This window comes from Acartia tonsa, chromosome 1 (genome assembly GCF_053477335.1).
Source record: "Acartia tonsa isolate MP-2025a chromosome 1, ASM5347733v1, whole genome shotgun sequence".
NCBI classification, from domain to species: Eukaryota; Metazoa; Arthropoda; class Copepoda; order Calanoida; family Acartiidae; genus Acartia; species Acartia tonsa.
The window spans coordinates 39,486,207-39,509,083 of NC_137260.1; the positions used below are offsets into that span (position 1 = coordinate 39,486,207).

General features: G+C 31.2%; 1 protein-coding gene across 1 annotated transcript in view; it reads left to right on the forward strand.

Annotated features, from left to right (window-relative positions):
• The window catches only part of LOC145319207 (pikachurin-like), a 124,225-nt gene that overhangs the window by 95,998 nt on the left and 5,350 nt on the right, over positions 1 to 22,877 (forward strand). Inside the window, exons 15-22 of the mRNA XM_080161178.1 lie at positions 3,719 to 3,852; positions 9,211 to 9,352; positions 9,519 to 9,612; positions 10,769 to 11,009; positions 11,760 to 11,846; positions 12,056 to 12,182; positions 12,623 to 12,674; positions 17,851 to 17,989. Of these exons, the coding sequence (XP_080017304.1) occupies positions 3,719 to 3,852; positions 9,211 to 9,352; positions 9,519 to 9,612; positions 10,769 to 11,009; positions 11,760 to 11,846; positions 12,056 to 12,182; positions 12,623 to 12,674; positions 17,851 to 17,989 (1,016 nt within the window). The remainder of the gene's footprint in view (positions 1 to 3,718; positions 3,853 to 9,210; positions 9,353 to 9,518; positions 9,613 to 10,768; positions 11,010 to 11,759; positions 11,847 to 12,055; positions 12,183 to 12,622; positions 12,675 to 17,850; positions 17,990 to 22,877) is intronic.

Genomic DNA, 22,877 nt, shown 5'->3' on the forward strand with positions numbered 1-22,877 from the left:
GACTATGTCTGACATTAATGTCAAGAATATGACTGACAAGATCCTAAAACACCATGTTCACATATATTCCTTATAGAAAAGTAACAGGATATCTATGTGTGTCTATATATCTGTCTGCCTTTACCGAAGGATCATACTAACCGCTGAGCCGATATGGTTATACTTTACAACGTAGCTTCTCATAGACGATTTATAATTATTTTGTGAAAGGGTACCACAACTATCCCAAGATAATTCGCCCCAAGAAAAAATATCCGCTCAAAAAAAATCTTTACTATTTCTTTTCATAACTAAGATTTATAATGGGCAAAAGCCAACTCCCCCCCCCCCTTTCCCTCCTAACCTAAGTGCTCACTACGACCTGTAAGGTTGTATCCGTTAGTTCCTAATAAGGTAAAAGAAAAAAAAATTTAAAAAGTTTGATATACATACATACATACAATTTCTCGGATGGCGAGTTCATTATTTATTGACTTTTTATTTATCGATTTAAAAAAATATTATCTTCTTGTAATAAACCTAAACCTCCTTGTTTACCCTCTTTACAAACACTTCAACTTACCTTTTTATCGTCATCTCTACCTTTTATCTCCCTCCCGGCCAGGGACTAGGAGGGAGGGAACATTCGAATGTAGATTATATTTGTATCCAAAGTTATATAAACAAGTCTGTTTAAATATTTGGATTTTTTTAAAATCTTGATTGGTTGGTACAAATTATCTCTGTCCTTTTACCCATAATTTAGTCTATAGAAGGGATAGTTTAAAATTAACATAATACAGGGGGTTTAACAAATAATTGTTCACTGGCTTATCCCTAAAAATCCATGATCTTCCCCCAAAATATTTTTTTTGCAGAAATAAAGGAATAGAAAATTGACTTTAGAAGTTGACCCCCCCCCCCCCTCCCTACAACTTTCAATTTAAAAATTGGTGAGGGGGTATTCATTTCTAGGTTAGATTTCTCTTAAATAGTTATAAACCTTCCCAGGAGAAGCTGTTACTGAAAAATCAAAACTCAAAGTCACCGTCACTTTAATTTGAGAAAAAATTATGTTTTTTAATTCTTTATATTAGGTTCGGTTAGGTAAGAGCATTTTTAGAGTTAAAACAGTTTTCATGCAATTTTAAACTATTATGAAAGGAAGATTTTTTTAACTATGCTATAAGAGGAATCAATTTTTCTTCTTTTAATGCCTTAATGTTAAACAAATCAAGTATCATGGTTTAAAGGAAGATATTAAAAACAAAAATTAATATTTTTCAAATATGTGTCAACTTACTTTTTCCTTTCTTTTAATTCTTCCCCTAACCTATCGATAAAGATGGGTTAATCCTAAGGATGTTACTTATTTGAGAATAACATAAGAGTTTCAACTTGAAGTAAATACAATTACATTGTGGTACTAAAGAAAATAAGGTCCATGGGCCCCATCAGGGGAGTGATTCTGTGTCGCATCCATAATAATATTTGATAAATCATTTTCTACTACTCCAGAAGTGACAAACTTTTCATGGAGGGAGGGGACATTGCATTGTAAATTACTCTGGCAACCAAAGTTTTTAACCACTCTATCTTATTTTTTGGTACAGAAACTTTAGGTAACTTTATAAAATTTTGATTGGTTGGTTTGAAACTAGTAGTGACCAATCTTTTTATTTATCGTCCATTGTCTTATCCCTTAAGATCCCTGAAAACTTTTACTATAGACCAAAAAATGCCGGTTGATTTAACTCAATATTTGAAACAAGAATTAGGGGAGGATTAATTTAACATACTTTGTCCCTTTTCTGTTTCTGTAGTTATCTTTTTATCACTTTAGAAGTGTCAAACTTTTACCATAGACCGAGGTAGGAAGTAGGCAATGAGAGTTAAATAATTTTTTTAATGACTTGAAAAACCTAAAAAAAAAGAATATTAAAGGGGAATGCGGTAAATTTTTTTACTTTAGGTCAGGTTATGTTATGTAGCCCCCAAAGGCACTCCGCAGGGGTAAAGTATGTGGATAAAACTACCCCATCTCCCCCAACCTTATCCTATATTTTTTCACGATGTTCAGTGCTTTATTTGAACTTCTGGGTAAAGTTCCCAATATCAAAATTGCTTGGACTGTAACCAAAAGTTTTATAACCAGGTTAACTTATTCGCTGGTTTAAACACTTTAGAAGCTTGTATTGAATTTCGTCTAGTTAGTAACAAACAAGTAGTGTTCAAATATTTCCACCAATGATTTTAATTTTATCATCCATTATCTTATCCCTTATGAACCATGTGTGTCACCCTCCACGCTGGTTGATCATTTATGTCACCTTTAGACAATTTTAAAGTGATTCCTAACAACAAAATGTCCTGAGTTATCACAGTAGAGGAACATTCACAATCATACTAAAATTTTAGTGTTATATCATGAGATTATTCAACTGTAGAGCCAATTCTAGCTCAACATGCATTCAAATATGCTTACAATCTAGCACATGGTGTCCCCCAAAAAAAGCTGTTTCAAAAATAGGGATCTTTAATGATAAGATATTGGAGATATTATAATGTACATCCCCATTATTATCCCAAAATTACCCCTTCCAGAGATTGAAATATTTGATTCAAAAGTTTGGGTACTGCTAGTTTGAGCTATTTAATAAAGATTTAATAATTTACCAAAAGTTTTTCGACTAACCTTTGAGAGAGCGTAGTTATAAAACTTTGGGTACCAGTATGATCTATATTACTGTGTGAAAAATTTAGAAATACATTTTTTCTTGGTCACCCTTTACATTTTTTTTATTTGCCTGTAGGAAAATTTTATATCGAGCATTGAACTTCTCTTTAAATCATATTTCTGTCTTCCCTTATGTAACTATTTACTTTTCCTAGTGCAAAGATACTCTATAATTCATGTCTATCTGTTTGCCTGTAATATTTTGTTGGAAAAGTGATTTTCTCACCTCTTGTTTGTTATAGATGGTTGAAGTTTTTTGTAAAGATATTATGTACCAATTAACATCAAGTATAAAATTTACATGGTTTATTGGTCTGTTGACATTAATTGCTTTGCTACTTATAGATGTTGTCATCCTTGTTTTTCTTTATTCTTATTTCTTTCTCAAATTTTGCATAATATTAAAAATTGATACTTGAATATTTGCAAAGATCCTTTTTGCATTTGTCTGTAAGTTTAATTTAATTATTTTACACTTAAAGATTTTTAATGTTTCTGGTTATAAGATGGATTTATTCATATTTGGTGGCCTTCCTCCAAGCCTCTAGAGACTTAGGTGTTTCTTAGCTGGAGGTTTTAACACAAAACTAGAAAAACTAAATGTATATTCAAGACAAATACAAGCCCAGTATCCTCTGGCATAGCAGAACAATGATTTCTTGAAATTTTTTTCCTTTCACAATAATTGAACCAATTCTTAATAATAACAGTGTATAACTTCCGGGGACGGTTGATAAAAACAAATTAAACATGACCTGTATAGTACTTCCGAAGGCACAAACATCCACACTATGACAGAAAACTCTCTGATTACTTTTGTCTGAAAGTCCTAGCTGTGCATAGTTGTGAGTTGCGCCGGATTTATACCCTAAAAAATGTATATTATATAGATTACTTAATTAATTAAGTGTGTATATACAATGTTTAACAAACTTTAGTTTTGTCGGAAGAGTTAATAAAGAAGGTAAACTACAGTATAAATAAATCTTTATATAATTTTAGGTGCCTGCAGTTCCTCCGGATGCTGGGATTCTGAGTGTGGCAATGGAACATGTCGGTCCACAGGAGATGGTGTGTCCTGTGACTGCCCACTAGGATTTGGCGGGGATAGGTGCCAAGACTTGCAACATGTTCAGGTGGGTTTAGGGATTTTAATGGAGAAGACAATGAAAGATAAATTAATGAATACACTAAAGCCAGCAACCTACCACCTTTCTAGGGAATTAAATAAATTTATGGAAAGGTATTGACGTCGCTGAAAATTTAAACTAATCAAGACTGAACTAAAATACTCCTAGTTTTAAGCCAACAAATAAGAGGTCGTGTTCCATATTGTGACTTTAGAAAACTTTTATAATCTATCTTATGATATTAAAAAACCATTAACAGTTTTTAATCTATTTAATGCAGTTTATGGTGTACAGTACACTAGATCATTTTTTGTACACAAATTATTAAACAATCATGTTCATAACACCCATATTTTAAAAACTCTAAAAATTCTTTTAATAATAAGCGAACTGTTAAGGAGTGTAGGAGGGTGGTGTCAATAACTTAAAATTGCCTTTTTTCATCCCCTGTACACGCCACTTCTTGAAATATTTATTTTTTATTTATTTAATGCTTTTAATTTAAACAGCATCTATCTAGGCCGGGACAGAAAAATAGTCTAAAACCATCTCAAGACTTAAATTTTAAAATAGCTGAAATATATCCTAGGTCCAATGTAAAGCTTTCCTAAAATGGAGAAGTTTTGTTTTAATTCCAGACTTAATTTAAGACTTGTAGAGCTCCTAGTTGCATGATTACATGCAGTTTTATGTATGATGACAATAAAAAGTATAGTTAGTGATGGAACCAAGGACTTTTAGAGCTCCTAGTTGCATGATTGCATGCAGTTTTATGCATGATGACAAAAAAGTGCACAGCGAAGTACACTACACAAACTACAAAACAGGCGGGTTATTAGAAATTTTATAGGGGGTGGGGGTGCTTGAAGTCACCCAAAAAACACCCTTGATGGACAATGATGAAACACTTAACATCAAAATTATAAAACTGAAGAGTGGGGGGTGTAATTAAAAACATTATGGGGCTTGTAAATACAAACATTTAGGCACTTTTACTTAAACCTAATTTTTTAACACTTAATCCCCACCTGAAATGTTTTATAATAGTGAGAGGAGGGAAAAAAATCTAACCCCTGCAAGCTCTAATCCTACTTGCTGACCTAACCTAAAATAAATATCAAAAAACATTTTCTTTAAAGATTGCTTTTTGTCCTTATTTTTTTTTGAAAAGGTGTAAACACTTCAACTCTGCACGCCCTTGCTACAAACCTATACAAAAATGCTATTGAGATCACTAACAGTAGAGTGGTCGTAAATTTTACACCAAGTAAAATATATTTTTACATGCAATTTTCTTTAGTAGTGCACAGCTACAGTACAACTATGGTAGGTTTGTACGTTCGTTTATCCGTTAAAAGAAATGATTAAATAAATTGGCTGTAGCAATTTTGTTTATTTGTCGGTTTTCAAAATTTTAGAAAACTAACAATATTCTAAATAAGGAAATATTGGGATAGATTTATACGAAATTTTCAGAAAGACGTATAAAGTTTTGTAAATTTTTGTATGTATGATTGTCTTATTTTTTTAAGCTTACATATAAAAAATTAAAAGAAACTTTGGGTATGTTCCCTTTCGTGGCAACGCACCTTAAGGGGCGATTCTTCGTATTTTTCACAGTAGCCTTTCTCCTATTTCTAGCCCCTGCGGGGGGCTCTAACCCTGCGCGGCCAATTGCCAACTCTGTGGGGCAATCACCTAACCCAATATACCCTAACCTAACCTAAAATAACTTATAAAAGGCCATTTTAAAAATACGACGAATCGCCCCTTAAGGGGCGTTGCCACGAAAGGGACTATTCCCGAAACTTTTTATTTAATTACTTTTATTAAACAAATAATAAAAATCTAAACATCGTAAAATACTAATAAATGTGCATAAAATATGTATTACTGCATTGTTAAGGCTTCATATGGAATCTGCATATTATTAAATAACATATTCCAAAATAGAATTCGTAGATTCCACTAATTTACTGTGGATTACATTTCTCCTTATTTTACGTCGTTTTTATTAGCAAAGCTAATCCATAACTCAAAAAGTCCGAAAATAATGCTAAAAGACTTTATTGTATTTGCTTTTTCTTCTCTTTATTCTTTTCCCGGCTCACGATTCGCTATTCTTATTTTTATCATTGTTTAAGAGAATATGTCCTTTCATCTGTATAATCTTTCAGACCTTCACAGTGATTTTCAAAAAGGACAATTAGCTTTTTTATTTTAAAAGGGATAAGATTTCATGAAAACCATTTTCAAAATAAAACATCCAAAATCCTAGGTGGGGATAAAGGTGTGTTTATTCCCCTTAAACTTTCAAACCCTTTATTTTACTCCCCTCCAAATTTTAAAAATATATGAAAGATTACCCTCAATCATACATTTCAGTTCACTCATTTTACCACCCTTAAAATAAAAGGCTTAAACGTCCATGCCCTTATAATATGTACAATCATAGACCTTAAGTGATCCAAACAATCATAAAAAAAATATTTCTTTTATATCAAAATATTGAGGAACAAATGTGTTTTCACTGGTAAATAAAAGAATTTTGCTATTATAACATTTGCATATAAATGATATATATTTTAAGCATTTAAATCATAGCAATCTTATAACTGTAATTTTACGTATTTTAAAGCCCTACAAATTCATCATATATTTTTTAATCATTTGAAAATCTGAAAGAAAAGTTGTAAGGTTTTTGATTATAGAGAAAAAGTAAATGATTTGATAAAGCCTCGAGGATTTTCAGAACAGCATCTAATATGTTTTTTGCTCTGTTTTGTTCTATTTCGATGCAAAGTCTTATCATCAAAACTAAAGTAAAGTTCTTTAAGATCTCCTGACTGCTAGACTGATATATTATTACCAAACGTGAAAGTGTAGATATAATTTGATTTAATCTATGTGTTGAAATTGAAGCTTATAAAGCTTCCCTCTATCTCTCTATTCTTTGTCTCTAGTGATCTTTTAAAATCCATCATTTTCCATTAAACTAAACATGGTCCTCTTTTCCGTATTCATTGCAAAACACGTTAGAAATCCGCCCGTCGTTGGGGAGGTTATAGGTTCGAATTTCGGATCAAACTGTGCCATAACTAAGGCTGTTAATTATGTACTTACTTCTGCTCTATCATAGGTGCGACATTAACAGTATGTGATAGTATGTGTAGAGGGAATTCCTTGGTCTAAAATAGGTGCAACTCATTACAATGCACAGTTAAGACTTCCAGACAAAAGTCATTGCAATCAAAGATTTCGTTGTCAGCAATCCCTCCCCCCCCCCCCCCATTGGACGTCCTTGATAAGGACCTGGTCCGTTCTTAATGATATTAATCAGGTATAAGTTAAGTTAGGGTAAAGAGAGAGTCCACATGGATACTGGACAGGGCCCAACAAGTTATTAAAGGAAGTAAAATAAGAAGAGGGTTGGTAAAGGTCCACTCTTTTATTCAAGGGATTGTACCTATTTTCCTGAGCTTTGCTCTCTCGCCAGAAATTTAAATTTGTAAAGATTTTGGATTTGGATTTAAATTCGTGTACATCTTGTTTCATTTCTGTTACACTTCAGGTTCAGGGTGACCATTAATTAAGGTAGCCTTTGTTTTTAATAGATAAAAAAAGGTTTGGGGCTAAATTTTTTCTATGCATGACCACTGCGGGGCTCAGTACTCAATATTAATTAAACAAACCCGACCTAATATAATAAACAAACAAATGAAAAACTACCCCCCACCCCTCCATTTTTTTGCAGTAATTGTATATCTGTCTGCTAAAGTAGAAGTGTGTATCCTCTTTTAAATTCTTTTGCTGTAAGTATCAAAATTTCCGACGTTTGTCTAAAAGAACAGTGATCTTTTATATTTGAAAAAGGCATAAGTTTTCATGCAAACCCATCTTGTTTTATGCAATCTAAAATATTTTATGGTTTGGTATCTATTAAAAAACTTTACATTTAAGGTTGTAATCCCCAAAATAATTTTGTATAGCTTTAAACTACTAGAAAAACACCTGAACATCACCCTGTAAATCTAAACATAAGAGTTCATGTCTTTTACAATTTGCTTTATTCATTCAATATTCAAATTTGCATTTGTTGGCAGGAGGAGGAGGTTACATTTTTATTTCAAATTTTATTGAACAAATTTTTGCATTTCTTCTACCTTATGCAAAATTTATACAGGTTATATAACGTTAAATCAAGACCGCTTACGGTAGTAACACGCAAAGACAAGTATTATTATAGAGACTAAATTAAAATACTGCATTATGAAACTGAAAAATATGATTAAAGGAAAACTACATAAACCTTTTCAAATATGAATAACATTAAAACAAACAAAGGAAAAGCATTACATTTTCACAAAGATTTTATTTTCAGATTAGCAAACAATATAATAAATCCTTATGCAAGATGTCAGTCTGTCTTTACCAAAGGAATATGGACCTCCTTAGCTTTTCATAGGTCCTAGGAGGGTCTGCAACTAGTTTTGGGTAGGGTATCACAACCCTTCCAAGATGAATTGCCCATTAATAAAAAAATTCCCAACCCCACAAAAAAAAGAATATTTTTCTTTTCTAAACTAAAGTTTAAAACAGAGGGTGGTTGAAATCAACAACAGCCCCCCCCCCCCCACACACCTCAAGTGCTCAAGGAGGCCTGGATTAAATAGTTAAATAATAAATATCCTTCCTTGTTTCTACCTTTAGTGCAAATTACTTGAGCAAATAATTGTGTAAATGCAGGAAAACATTCACAATATTTTCACATCTTATAAGAGCATATTGGGATATTTGGATAAGGAAATCCTGATCTTTTTTTAAATTTTCATATTTTTTAATCTAACACTAAAATAAACCAATATTCTGTCGCTTTTTTAAAAAATACTAGCTGCTACATACCTGAAGGCCTCTCGGGGAGATTTTTATTGGAAGGATGGTGTTACTACTCTCAAAAAAGATATAAACCTTTTCAGGAGCTATGAGAAGCTACATTGTAAAGGAGAACAATATCGGTTTAGTGGTTAGCCAGATCCTTTGATTGAGATAGATACTGTCCATGTGTGTATCATGTTACTTTTATACACTTTTTTATTTAAATAATTAAGACAAATAAAGAATCAAATAATGATAATACCAATCAGTTGGAAGACCACTGCTGGAAAATCACATGTTTTTTTTTAGGTTTTGTAAAATAAAAATGCTATAAAAAAAGATTTATGTTTATCTACAATTTTTTTAGTACAAATACACTAACGGCTGCGCCAAAGCATTGCCTGGGCCTAAGAGAAGCTTTACTGCAAAGAAGAAGACAGACAAACATCCTGTTACTTTCATCAAAAAATAATTTTATTATATATTTAGATTCCCAAATTTACTGGAGGCTCCCATCTGCGCCATCATGGACTAGGGGATGCCGCGTTACTATTTTTGGAACTGGAGGTCGTCTTCAAACCAGAACTGGACCATGGCCTTATCTTGTTCAATGGTGACTCCAATACAGCAGGTTAATATTCTCAAAGATCTTTTAAAATAATAATTTTGCGCGTCAGATTGGTTGATTGATAGATGTATATTTTTTAAAAGCATAAATCGTTGAATAATCATAATGTAATCGCATTTTGTAACTTATTTGTTGTATTAAGTTTTTATTTTAATTTTTTATATTTCAGAGCCATTTTCTGTTGGTGATTTTATTGCGCTGTACCTTGTGGATGGCTATGTTGAGTTTGCTATCAATCTTGGTGATGGAGTTACTATTGCAAGGTAACAAGTATAGTAGCAATGCTTTTAATATTGATGCCTTATATTGGAACTTGTCTTTAATGATAAAGTGATTTTTTTAAATGTTGCAATAGGCCAAATCCTACAAAATATCCGAGACTAGCCTAAGAGTTAGATTTTCCTTAACCTCACATAGAAATATTTACTGAAATATGTAAGAATTAGGAAACACAAAACTCTATCCCAAGACTATTGTTTACAAGAATATTATTTAAATAATGTTATGCCTAATCGTTATCAGAATCAGCATTTTAAATATCAAAACATTAGAATGATCTTGGTAAGTTAAAATTTGGTTTGTCTATTAGTATTGACATCCTAAATTTACGATCAAAGAAAGGCCCATCTTTAGTTATGTTATACTTTTTAGGAAATTCACCTAAAAATTTATGAAATGAGTGTAAGAATTAAAACAAAAGTGGAGAGAGCTGACTTTTATATTTTGATATAATTATGAAAGCTAATCTAATTTTTCTCTTCTCCTGTTTATTTTGTATTTTTTGATGATAGAACAACAACAAAAATACCTTACTTTTCTATTCACCCAATATTTTTTTTATATAAGAATGACATAATATTCATAAAAGCAAAGCTTAAAACATAATAAATGCATAACTGTTGGGCTTATTTTTTGAATGCAAGATTTATTAGAGATGTATTAAATTTTAAGTTATAGAGTAGTTCGCTCCACAGAAATCCCCCCTACCTTATTTTTTTGTTTTATTGAAATTAGAGGGCTTTGGTGTTTTATTTTCTTTTTGACTAAACCCTGTGAGGGGCCTTAAACCATTACTGAAGTAATAAACAAGCAAATGAAAACGTACCCTCCTCTTTCCAATTAATTTCAAAGATAGGGAGGGGGGGGGGGGGATTCAGTGCTCAACAGGTACTTAGATGGATTACGCTATTATCATTTTATCAGGAATGCATATAGAATTTACGTGGATATGATAACAATTTATGTTGCTAACATGAACATCAATTATTGGTCCGTTCGTTCATGCAGTAAGAGAGGAGCTTAAGAGGTAACTGGGGTAGATGGAATTAATCGTTATTTAGCCAGCTACAAGTTTAACTTTATTTATTAGAGTACACGATCTGGTGTAAGGTCCAAGTAATAATAAATCCATTTCCTCAGGAGTGGTGGTAAAGTGGAGCTGGACAAATGGCAACGTGTCTCCATCTCGAGGATGGAGCGTTCTGTCTACCTGTACCTGGAGGGCCAGGAGGGCAGCACAACTGTGGATCCCGGGGACCAGGGCGTGGCCACTCAGCTGTCCCTGTCTCACTGGCTGTGGCTGGGTGGTCTTGAGGATATGATGGGCATGCTGCCGGCCAGCCTAGCTGTCAGCAGCCAGTTTCATGGATGCATTCAAAAGGTAATTTTTTACTTAAGTAGTGTTCTTTTATCCCCAGCATCTCTATATGAATAGGAGAGAAATGGTAAAAAAAGCCTAAAAGCTATCTCAATCCTATTATATGTAAAGCGTTACCCTAAATTCTAAATTAAACGCTGTATTACAAAAAAAATGTTAATCATATGAATATTGTGTAAAAATAGTTATTAAAGCATCGAAAAAACTATAAAATGTATACAAACAGTGAGTTTCTGAAAAAATGTAGGTGAAGGAAGATCATAAAAGTACAAAATGCAAACAATTACATGTCTAAAACAGATATTTATATTTCTGATTTGGATAATCAATATACATATAGAAGATTAATTTCTTTATGTGTATCCAGAAACAGATTAGAGAAACATAAATATCAATATGGAGACGCATTGAAGGAAAAGTAATTACAAGCATAACAATTCTGTATAGGGATCTTAAGTAGGAAAAATCGACATGTCTACGTTTCATGGTATATTAGACTTTTTACTTAAAAAATCTGTTTAAATTACTTATGCTACTTGTGTATTAACAAATATTTCATTTTGATCAATTTTTGATCCAAAACACTTTATTTTTAACAAAGAAATTAGTGTCAAATACAAAAACGTATTTGTCAACATACTTTAAACTTTAACAGTTTAATTGTTAGTTTCTTTCGGCTTTAGATATTTATTTATTCTTAGAAAGTTGATCATTAATTACTTTTGACTTTATCCCTGATAATTAATTGTTCAGATTGTTGTGAATGGATTATCCCTGGATTTGGTTGAGTCTGCTGTTTCTGGTCTCAACATAGACCAATGCCAACACCCCTGCAATCAGGTAAACTTTATTTCCAGTATGGCTTTGAAACCGACTAATGTCCGTTGGATTAGAACCGGTTACTGAAAAAATCATGTATAGCAATGTAGTACAGACAATTTTTCATTAATAATAAAATGAAAATCATAAAATCAATACCAGTTTCATTTTAATATCCACGAAAAACTGTCTATAATACAATGCGATAAATCATTAATCTTTAATTCTAGGCGCCCTGCAGTCAGACGTGTATACCTGTCCTGGATTCTTACTCCTGTGCGTGTCCCCACCACCAAGGAGGCAGCCACGCCCCTTGTGAAAATCAAGCTGAAATAGAGGAGGCTAATCCAATCCCAGGTAAAAAAATGCGCCAAAGGTTTAAATTTTGGGGATTTTTTTATAAAAGTTTGAAAACCAGTATAATTTAAAGTCCAATTTCCACTCCCTTTCGCCTACATAAGCTACTCTTTAAATACTTATTTACAGATATAAAACGACAGGCAGACATACAAACAGACATTATAGTAAATAAAGTTTTTCCACTGTGCTGGAAATAAAAGTCACAAATACGATAACTACATATTTTTGCAAAGATAAAATAACATTGCAAAATTTTACTTGTTAATCTTATTTTTCTCTCTTATTGTTATTTTCAAAATTTAGATCAATTTTGTTATATGGTTTTTTTTCTTCGTGTTTTTATTGATAAGAGAGATAAAAAACGTCTCATTCTCTTTACTAATGGGCTTTTAGACTTGTAGTTTCTACAGAACACTCAAAAAAAAAATTTAATTTAGGGTTTACTGGAAGCAGTTACTTGTTCTTTAACAACGCAGATTTATATCAGAAGTAAGTTTTTTTTCTCTCAACCAATATAATCGATTAATTTATTTTATGTATATTAATAACTGAAACAAAATATCAACAATTGAAAACCTTAATATTCATATATTTGCAACCTTTATTTGTGTTCTATCTTTTTAAAGCATTTTAGTGTTATAATTCATTATTACACTTTTTATTAAAGCAGTAGCGTTAGTGGAGTGTAAGCAATAATTTTCAAGTTGGGGGTTAAGAGTTGTTAACGACCCTATTAAAATTTTGTAACTCTCCACCCCACAAAATAACAAATCGGACGTCTTTTGGTGTAAGTCCCTAGAGAGAACAGAGTGTGAAAGACATTTTTTTCAATTTCTTTATTAAGGGGGGTTGGCGTTCCTTTCATCCTCATGATTTAAGTAACGATACTTGTAAAAATCCTTCATAAAACTACCCTTTTGCAAAACCAAATTACCAATAATATGATTGTATTGACCTGAAAGCATAAAATTGCAATAAAAATAGGTTAAGAAATATAAATATTTAAATATTATTTTGACCCATATTCAACAGGCTAGAAACTTATGCAGTGAACCGTGAAAAAAATTCAGGGGTTTTGTCATACAAAAGACGTTGAAATATTTTTTTGCTGTAACAGGACACATAAAACTTGGCCTATATAATGGTTCAAATGATTGAGTTCGGGTTGGTTGTCTGATTAATGTTTTAAATTGGTATCCTTCTGTGGACGTTATAATTTTTTTAATTTTTTTTGGAATTGTCTTATCCCTGCTATCCTTGGCAGAAAGCTATTGTTGTTATCGAGAAAGAAAAACATTATGGAAAATGCATTTAGTTCCAAAGAAAAACCTGGACTTTTCTAATAGCGAAGCTGCTCTATCAGTTTTATATTCCACGTACAAATATGTTTCGTGGGTCTCATATTGTATGTATGTTAAAAGAGACTAAGTTATTGCTGTCATTATATCAACAAACATAATAATGACTTTCTACGATAGTTAGTTGATTCTTGCAGAAATGTATGTATATACTATAAACACTTATTTGACGTAAGCTATTAATTTATGCCTACACAATATGCTTCCTGTATTTTAATGGTAAATTTTTATTTGTAATTCTTTTAATTATTTCTGTTATTTATTTAGCTTAAATATATATCATTGTTTACATCCTTGTTTTTATAAAGTTAGAAAAGAAAATAGAAGACAATTTCTTTTTTTTCCCTCTGTAAGATAATTTGGTTTTAGATTATTTCTCTACCAGTTGCTACTTTGGGATGGGCATACATTTCCGCATAATATTCAGGGATCTAAAGGGATAAGACAGACAATAGCCGATTAATTGATGTAAATCCCCAATACTATTACATCTTATGAAGATTACAATTAGTGGTTAAAAAAGTTTGGACACACAACAAAATGAACCAACCAATCAAAGTTTAATAAAACTTCCCAAGTTTGCTAAGCCAACGAATGAGAAAACGTTATCAAGAAACATTTGGGACTATTGTAATAAACCGCCTAATGTCCCTTTTCCTCCCTGTATATTATCACAATAGGATCACATCTATAAGTAGCTAAGCACAAAAAAAATCAAGGGTGTTCAAACTACCATAGTTATTTATGGAGCTGCTATTAAGTGGTAACAAAAAGAAAGGGGAAAAAGATAGAGAAGGAATGATAAATAATAGAAAATCATCAAAACTTTAATGAAACTAATATATCAGAAGACAGACGGACCAAGTAAGTTGTATACTAGATGTTTCACAGTATGAGCTTTTTCTTTTTAAAAAATATGCCTCTTTTCAATAGGAGCCGAGAAAATCAATAGCGTTACAGACTAACAGATAAAAGGACGGGCCGACTTAGTTAATTATAAAGTAGCCTTTCTACTACAACGATGCAATAACATATTTACAATGATTTGAGTAAAACGAAGGGGAACAGGCAGTTTGTGCTGTTTTAATAATGTGCTGTTCTGATACATGTGCGGCAGTGAATTCATACCATTGCTACTATATTGCTAGCTCCAGGTTTATTCAACCTAAAAATAATTTATGTAATTTATTTGTCTTTTAGGATAAAGACATGGACCCATAAGTTAAAAAGAAATAATATACAATTATACCAACATTTTAAATTTAAAATAACAGTAGGGTAAAAACATTTTCGAATACTGTTATTAAATGGTTAGGTTTGGTAATTATGATAAAAGGGCGCTACTTTAAAATTATTTCTAATGATCTTGGGAGTATAGTCCCTTTCATGACAACGCCTCTTTAAAATAGCAAAAGAAACAATTAATTCACATTAAAAGGGATACCATAAAGCTTAAATAATCAACATGTTTAAAATGAACATAATGGATTTTTCATTGTGATACTGAATTTTGCAGAATATACAAGTTATTATCAATAAAAACAACATAATGTACAATTTGTTCATAATAAATTTGTGAATGAAGAACTGAATATCACTTTGTACAGCTAAATAATATCTTGCCATTGTTTTCTAAATTTCAATGTGCACAAACCAGGGATCTCAGGGGATAAGACAATTGACATTAAATAATTGTTTGACAGCCACAATCATGATATTAAAATTACCGTTTTGTAGATTAAAGTTATTGCTTTGAAGGTTTGGACACTGCTAGTAAATAAACTATGGAATACAAGTTGTAATAAAAGTTTGAAATGTTTTAACCCAACGAATGAGATAGGGGTTTATAAAACTTTGGGTACCAATTAAATTCACAATCCAATGAGCCCACCCAGTCCTCCCTGGCATAAAACAGAATGCAAATTTTGAAAGCCAAGGATTGATATATGTATAGAGTTGTTTTGCATTTTGGCAAATCTAAAATTTCTTAAAGCAAATTATTCTAAACAAGTGTAGAAAGTCTAGATCCCTAATCTTATAATTGGACCAAAAGAAGCACAGTTAGAAACAGCGTACAGTGTCCAATAAAAAACAATAATTGACGGCATACAATACAAATGACCAATGATAGGCCAGTAAACATTGTAATTGACCAATGTGACGAATAAAGAAATAAATCGTCTGAAAAAATTGTAATTTCAATGTTATGAAATAAAAGTGGTCATAGCCGGAAAGTTATGCTATTGACTATATTACATTACATCTACATACTTATGTTGATATCATTGCAACATGAACAATTTAAATAATACATTTTTTTTAAAATTAATCCATTAACAATTTTGTAAGAACACTATAGAGATAGATTCAGAGAGAAGGATGAACAAAACAAACTTTTTAAAGTTCATTTCTCTTTAAAAGGGAAACTCCACAACATTGAGAAGTTTTAAATTATTGTTAGTTTTACTAATTTCACTTCTAATGCAAGCCAAAAAAAAGTTAGTTTTTACAAGGCATGTTTTAAAAGTATATCTATCTTTAAATGGTTTTTAATACGTTATACATTTAGAAGTTAGGTTGAGCCAATTTTATAGTAATAGAAATATAATTTTTCAATTACCATATTGTCCCTTTAAAAGGTTATGTATATTAACATTTTCTCGTATTCATTCGAATCCGGTGGATAGGAACCAGTTCTCATCCATACGAAAAAATTATGTCTAGCATCGTATTATATCCAGCTTTCTACGATTAAAAAAATGTACAATCATAGGTGCCGGCACCTAGGGGCTAAAAAACTGGTTTTAATCTTATAATTGTACATTCTATATCCGCGGAAAACCGTTTATAATACGATGCGAGAAATTACTATTACCCACTCTTCATAAAATATTGTCTTTGTCAATATGATTTAATTGTAATACCCCTATTACACTTTCAAAACTAAACTAGGTACTTTCTTATAATACATGCTCATGTTTATCTGATTAATCTATTGTTGCTCTAATTTGGACGTAATTATTCTTGTTATAATAATAGAATTGCGTGATTATAAAGACTAGTAATTACAGAAATGACGTGGTCTCTACCAGGGAGTTAGGAGACATTGGGCTGTTTATTACACTTGTCCCCAAAGTCTTATAGTAACAGTTTCTTATTCGTTTAATTAACAACGTTGGTGACTTTTGTAGAATTTTGATTGATTTGCTCATTAAGCTGAGTGTTCAAACATCTGAGCCACTCATTGTACTCTATAAAAGGAATCATTTTGTATATCATCATTGGGGATGTACATAAATTTATCGGCCAATGCCTTATCCCTTTAGATCTATGCTTGGTCTATACCTACTCTTACATTAAAATAATAATTAAAAACTTTTACAGTTGTAACACAAAGTTTTTGGGGTTACAAAGTTTTTTTATGTTTTACATTAATCATTCTACTTTTATCTAGCACTGTTTTTACTCGATACTAATTTTGACTTATAATAAAGCATATAGGATAATATCTATGGCTTTAAATGCTTAAATTGAAAATATTGTTGTAAATTCAAGAGCCTTGATTATCTTTAATATTAGATCGTGAAATAAAAATTATTTGAATTTTAATAAAGAAAATTAATAACTTAACAATACAGCGAATACAACAACGTGGCTAAGTTTGGATGTCAATGTAGTTTAGAGTCCAATATCCCTTCCCATCCTGTTGAAATGGGACAGAAAAAGTGTAAACTAATTACAGTAATTTATCCTCATATGTTTGACAAAACATAATTAAACAAGTTTAAATTATTCATTTTAATTTTTGCAGCTATAGCAATGAATAGTGTAAATTCTTACTTTTTTCTTGTTTAAAATATTTTAAATTTTTTTCTTGTTTGAAAGACGACTAAAATAAATTTTCAATTTTTAGAGAAGCTTTTTATCATTGAAAATGGATAACTCATTTTGTTCAATGGTTAGCAGAGAAACAAAAAAAAACCTTACTAATTTGTGAAACAGGATATTGGCTAGGAGTTATTAATAAATATATATAGCTATATATATCTTTTTCCAGTATGGCTTCGAAACCAATAAATATCCGCTGGATTAGAACTGGTTCTCAGTCATACTGAAAAACCATTTATAGCATCGTATTTCAGACAATTTTCCACGATTATTAGACTAAAAATCATGAAATTGATAACAGTTTGGTTAGCCCGGGCCTTCGGTTTTAATTTCATAATCATTTTATTTTGATATTCGCGAAAAGATGTCTAGAAGATGATAAATAACTATCATATAACTAATATGGTTTAATTCTTTAGTCTGATTGGTCGTACAAACTCCATGAACCTGCGGCTACGCCTGCGCTCTGGCCATGGCATCATCCTGTGGATTGGAGAGGAGCATGGGGTTCCCCCACAACATTTTCTCCTACTTGGTGTGGATCAAGGATATTTACAGGTGAGAAAAGTGGCAGTTTCCCTTAAAGTGACTAGTCAAGCACAGAAACCCCTCGTTATTTTGAAATAAATCAACAAGGGGAGGGGCTATTCTTTCGTCTGTTTCTTGGAAAAATGCAAGTAAGAGCACTGAAAGTAGAGGTCCCGCATGGTTTAGCCACTGGGAAAAAATTTCCTCATTTCCCCTCCCTCATTTTTCAAAAAAAAAGTAAGGGGATTCAGTGCTTTAAAGGCACTTTGAGTGAAGCACCAGAAAAGGACAATAATGTACATTTATAAGTATAAGTATGAGCATTTAAAATCCTTGTATGAAAGTAACAGGATAATATGTATCTGTCTATTTGTAGCTTAAGATCTCGTAAACCGATGAAACGATATGATTCCTATGTACACTAACTTTATATCTTTTAAAAGTTATACATTATTAAGCACTACATTAAGGTAGATAAATAATCCTTTTTAGAATAAGATATAAGTTTAAAATTAAATGTGAAATAGCTTGATTAAATTGTAAAAAGTAGAGTGTAAAAACAAAAAGAAAATTACATTTTCTTGTGGTGAAGAGAATAGAAAACAAGGATGATAAAATTCATGTCGAGACAGATAAACAGACAGACAGACAGACAAGTAGATAGGTAGACAGAAGGACAAATGGGTAGGTAGACAGATATAAAAGAGAGAGTTATAAAATATTCAGTTAAACAGATAGACAGATATACAGAAAGACAGATAGACATATAGAGACAGATATAAACTTATGATCAAATAGACAGGTAGACGAATAGACAGATAGATACATAGACATGTAGACAAATAAACTTATTGGCAGAAAGAAACGTAGATAGATAGACAGGTAGACAAATAGACAGATTGACATATAGACATTTAGATCGATATATAGATAAATAGAAGATAAGTATATATGTATAGATAGTTAGATAAGTATATATAGATAGATAGATAAAAAGATTGATAGACAGATAGACATATAGACATATGATCAAATAGACAGGTAGACGAATAGACAAAAAGACAGGTAGAGATAAAAACAAAAAGGATGATAACAATCTTGTCTAGACATTTAGACATATACATAGATAGACATATAGACATATAGATAGATAGACATATAGACAAATAGACAGGTAGACAGAAAAACAAATAGAAAGCTAGACAAATAGACAGATAGACAAGTAGACCGATAGACTGATAGACAGAATGTCAAATAGACTGTAGAAGGATAGACAAATATACAGATAGACAAATTTAAGGATGACAGATGAAAAACAGACAAAAAATGTATAAGTAGCTTTGTTACTAAAAAAAACAACAAACCATCTGAATTCAATTTGAGCCCTGGCCTCGGTTCAATTCCAATCCAATGTTTTTATTTGGTCTACCATAGTTAGTTGTAGGTTTCGTCCAGTATGTTCAATAATTTGACTTCAATTATTGAGTTTTTATATAAAATATTAATGCTTTATGAAAAAGTGATAGGTCCTGTGTGTGTGCGTCTAACCATTGCACTGTACCAATATGGTTATCAATGTAGCTTCTCAATGGCCCCTAGAGTGCTAGTAAATAATAATGTATTATTAAAATAATCTATTTTGGCTTAATAATTAATAAATCTAATGTAATTAAAGACTCTTATTTTTATATAAATCCTAGGCATTTTACTGTACAAACCATAGAGATTAAATTTGTCGATTTTAATCCAAAGTTCCCATTTATTTTCTTTTTAAAAAAATATCTCCCTTCAATATGTCTAGTGGTGAGAATACATCTTACCATACACAGTTACACATTGCTCCAGGGCATTAAGGCAGTGTTGCGGAGCCGGAGCCGGGAGCCGCAATATTTTCCTGGGGCCGGAGCCGTTATTTTCGTTAAAAAACGGCTCCGGCTCCGGACTAAATAAATAAAGAGATTTTTATAAATTATAATTTGGTAACTCTGTTTTGTCATGTGCAAATGCCCCTATTAAGTATTTCAAGTCCATTTTTATTAAAAATTGATCTTTTAAAACCTTCAAAAGTCAAAAATAGACGTGGGAAAAAAATATGTCGAGTTTTTTCTTGATTTTAGGTCGGAGCCGGAGCCGCACCAAAATCAAACGGCTCCGCAACGCTGGATTAAGGGATAAGACAATGGATCATAAATTGTTATACAACTCCTATGATAATAAACAAAATTATCCCATTCTTTATATTAACATGGTTAGACAATTTGGAACCAACCGATTAAAAATCAATATGAGTACCCTAAATTTTTATATTAAGAAAAGGTAATAAACTTTGGGTTTCAATGTAATTTACAGCCCAATGTACCCCTCCCTGGGTTGCTGTCTAGAATTAAATTTCAGAGAGATACCAGAAAAATAATCTACACTCCTTTCTTTTCACAATACTTTAAAAAACCTCGATTTATTTATTTTTCTTCGCAATATTTTTTTTCTTGGGTCGAATCTACGCTGTAAAGGAGATTCATATCGGTTTTTAGCGTAGCAAGTTCTTTTGTTACAAACGGACAGACAGACACATATTCTGTTTTTATGTAAGGATTGTATAATATATATACTATTCTGAGAATAATACCCTACTGCTGATAGACCAGAGTTGGATTCTTAAAAAACTTTTTGGCTTACTGCCTCACTTAAATTAGTGAGGCTCGCTACAAATTCTGGTGAAAAATCCTCCAAAATTGCATTAAAAATCTACAAAAATTAAACAAAATCTTATGTTAATAACCCTTTTATGATTTTATTTAATTTTTGTAGTTTTTTATGCGGTTTTGGAGAATTTTTCACCAAAATTTGTAGCGAGCCTCACTAATTTAAGTGAGGCAGTAAGCCAAAAAGTTTTTTTAAGAACCCACCTCAGGTTCGTGACATTTATATTTCAATTTTGGCTTACAAAAACTTGAAGACAAAGGTCAGGCAAATATATGCAGCAATTTAAACAGAAATCGTGAGATATTTGTAAAGAACTAATAATAAATCAGATGAAAAATCTCTCATTGAGAATTATAATATTTTTTTATAAAAATTTGATAAATTGAAAATATAAAATTCAAATTCATGTAATTCATAAATTCATAGCTTAAGTAACTATGTATTTTCACAAAATTGTCATAATGTTTTTACTTTACATAACTTACATAAAAATTTGTCTAATACTTTACACAGACAGACTTTGTTTATCGTTTTAGCATAACATTTTAAACCAATAAACTAGGGTTGGTAAAAAATAAGCAGTGAAATTTTGTACACTACTAATAACTACAGTTTTTTTTTAATTTACCCACGTAGTTAGATATAATTTAGCAATAACTAAACATTTTTCAGTTTAAAGTTATGATCACTTTTTTAACGATTCAAATTATTCATTAAATACCCCGATTTGAATTCATACAAAAATATTTGAAATTCATGTATTATGCAAATTTTGCTTTTGAAATTAGCAAGGAAGATTGAAGGTGTAGATTATTTTATCTGCCATTATCATCTCCCCCAAATATTCGTCCTATCCCTAGTTAATATTACTTTTGTGGTTCAATCCCCCCCCCCCCCCTCACCCTCCCCAGCTAAAAACTCCCCTCTTTCTTTAAATCCGATTTTCCAATATTCCTAAAATGTCTTGTTTTATCATGGTTAAACTTTATACCAAAAGTCGATCATCCAGACTTTGTTTTAAGATTTGTACAGCATTTTAAATATCACAGCTACTCTACAACTAGAACGATATGTCTCACCAATAATAGGCTACAGTATAAGCGTTATATTTAGGATATTTTGTACGTAGTTTAGTAGTATAGAATAAGTGTTCATAATAAAGTTTAAATAAAGTCTGTTAATATTTTGTTACAAAATGATTTACAAATTCTAAGCAATTAAATACTAGTAGGGAAAGATTGGACATTATACACTGGTATCCAAAGTTCTCTTTTTGATTAGATTAAAAACTTTGGGTACATTTTGATTAGTTGTTAGACTTTTGAATACTACACATAATAGGTTTAAAATGTTGGTATACCAAACTGTACAAGTTTATAAAATGAAATTGGAAGATTTAAAATTCAGACCATTCTCCCTTTGCTGACTTTAGTTCCTTAATTGTTTAATACTGAAGAATTACAGTACATTATAGCCTCATACTGAAGAGTGATTACAAAGTTACAATGTGTCAAAGAAACCTGCCTTAATCTTTTACATTGCATTACCTAAATACCTAAAACCTCTGTCAGTTTGTCTTAACTTCTATTTTTGTAGTCTCGCTACTCTGTAATTAACTTTAAGAGTAAGAATTAACTGGTATTTTTGGCAAATTATCTATAATACTATATAATCGGACTGGCGGACAATTATAGAGCTTTCTCGCTAAATAAAATGTTTAAATATGATTTTATCCACTCTGTTCTATAATTCATGGAGTGGGGGGACATTGGAACGAAAATTACACTGTTACCTAGTTTTATAAGTACTATCTCTCATTCGATGGTTAGGTGAAATTCGAAGTGTCAAATCTTTTCAATAAATACTATACAGATGGAGAAAATTGTGATCATCATCGTTGGGGATGTACAACAATCTGTCGCCCATTGTCTTATCCCTGGAGATCCCTGACTATAATTCCCTGTAAATCCCATGTTGATGGATGAACTAGATTTTAGTATTTACTATTTTCAATAAAAATATTGTCACAACATTTAAATGTCTGAACATTTTATATTATTTGAGGTTATTTTTTTAATGGGGTGAAATATGTTTATAGCTAGAACAATTACGCCCATAAGAAGCAGCGCAACATTTTTTTAACTCTGCCCTATGATTCACATCAATTCAAATGTTTGTGAATAAACTAGATTTTATTTATTACTATTTTCAATAA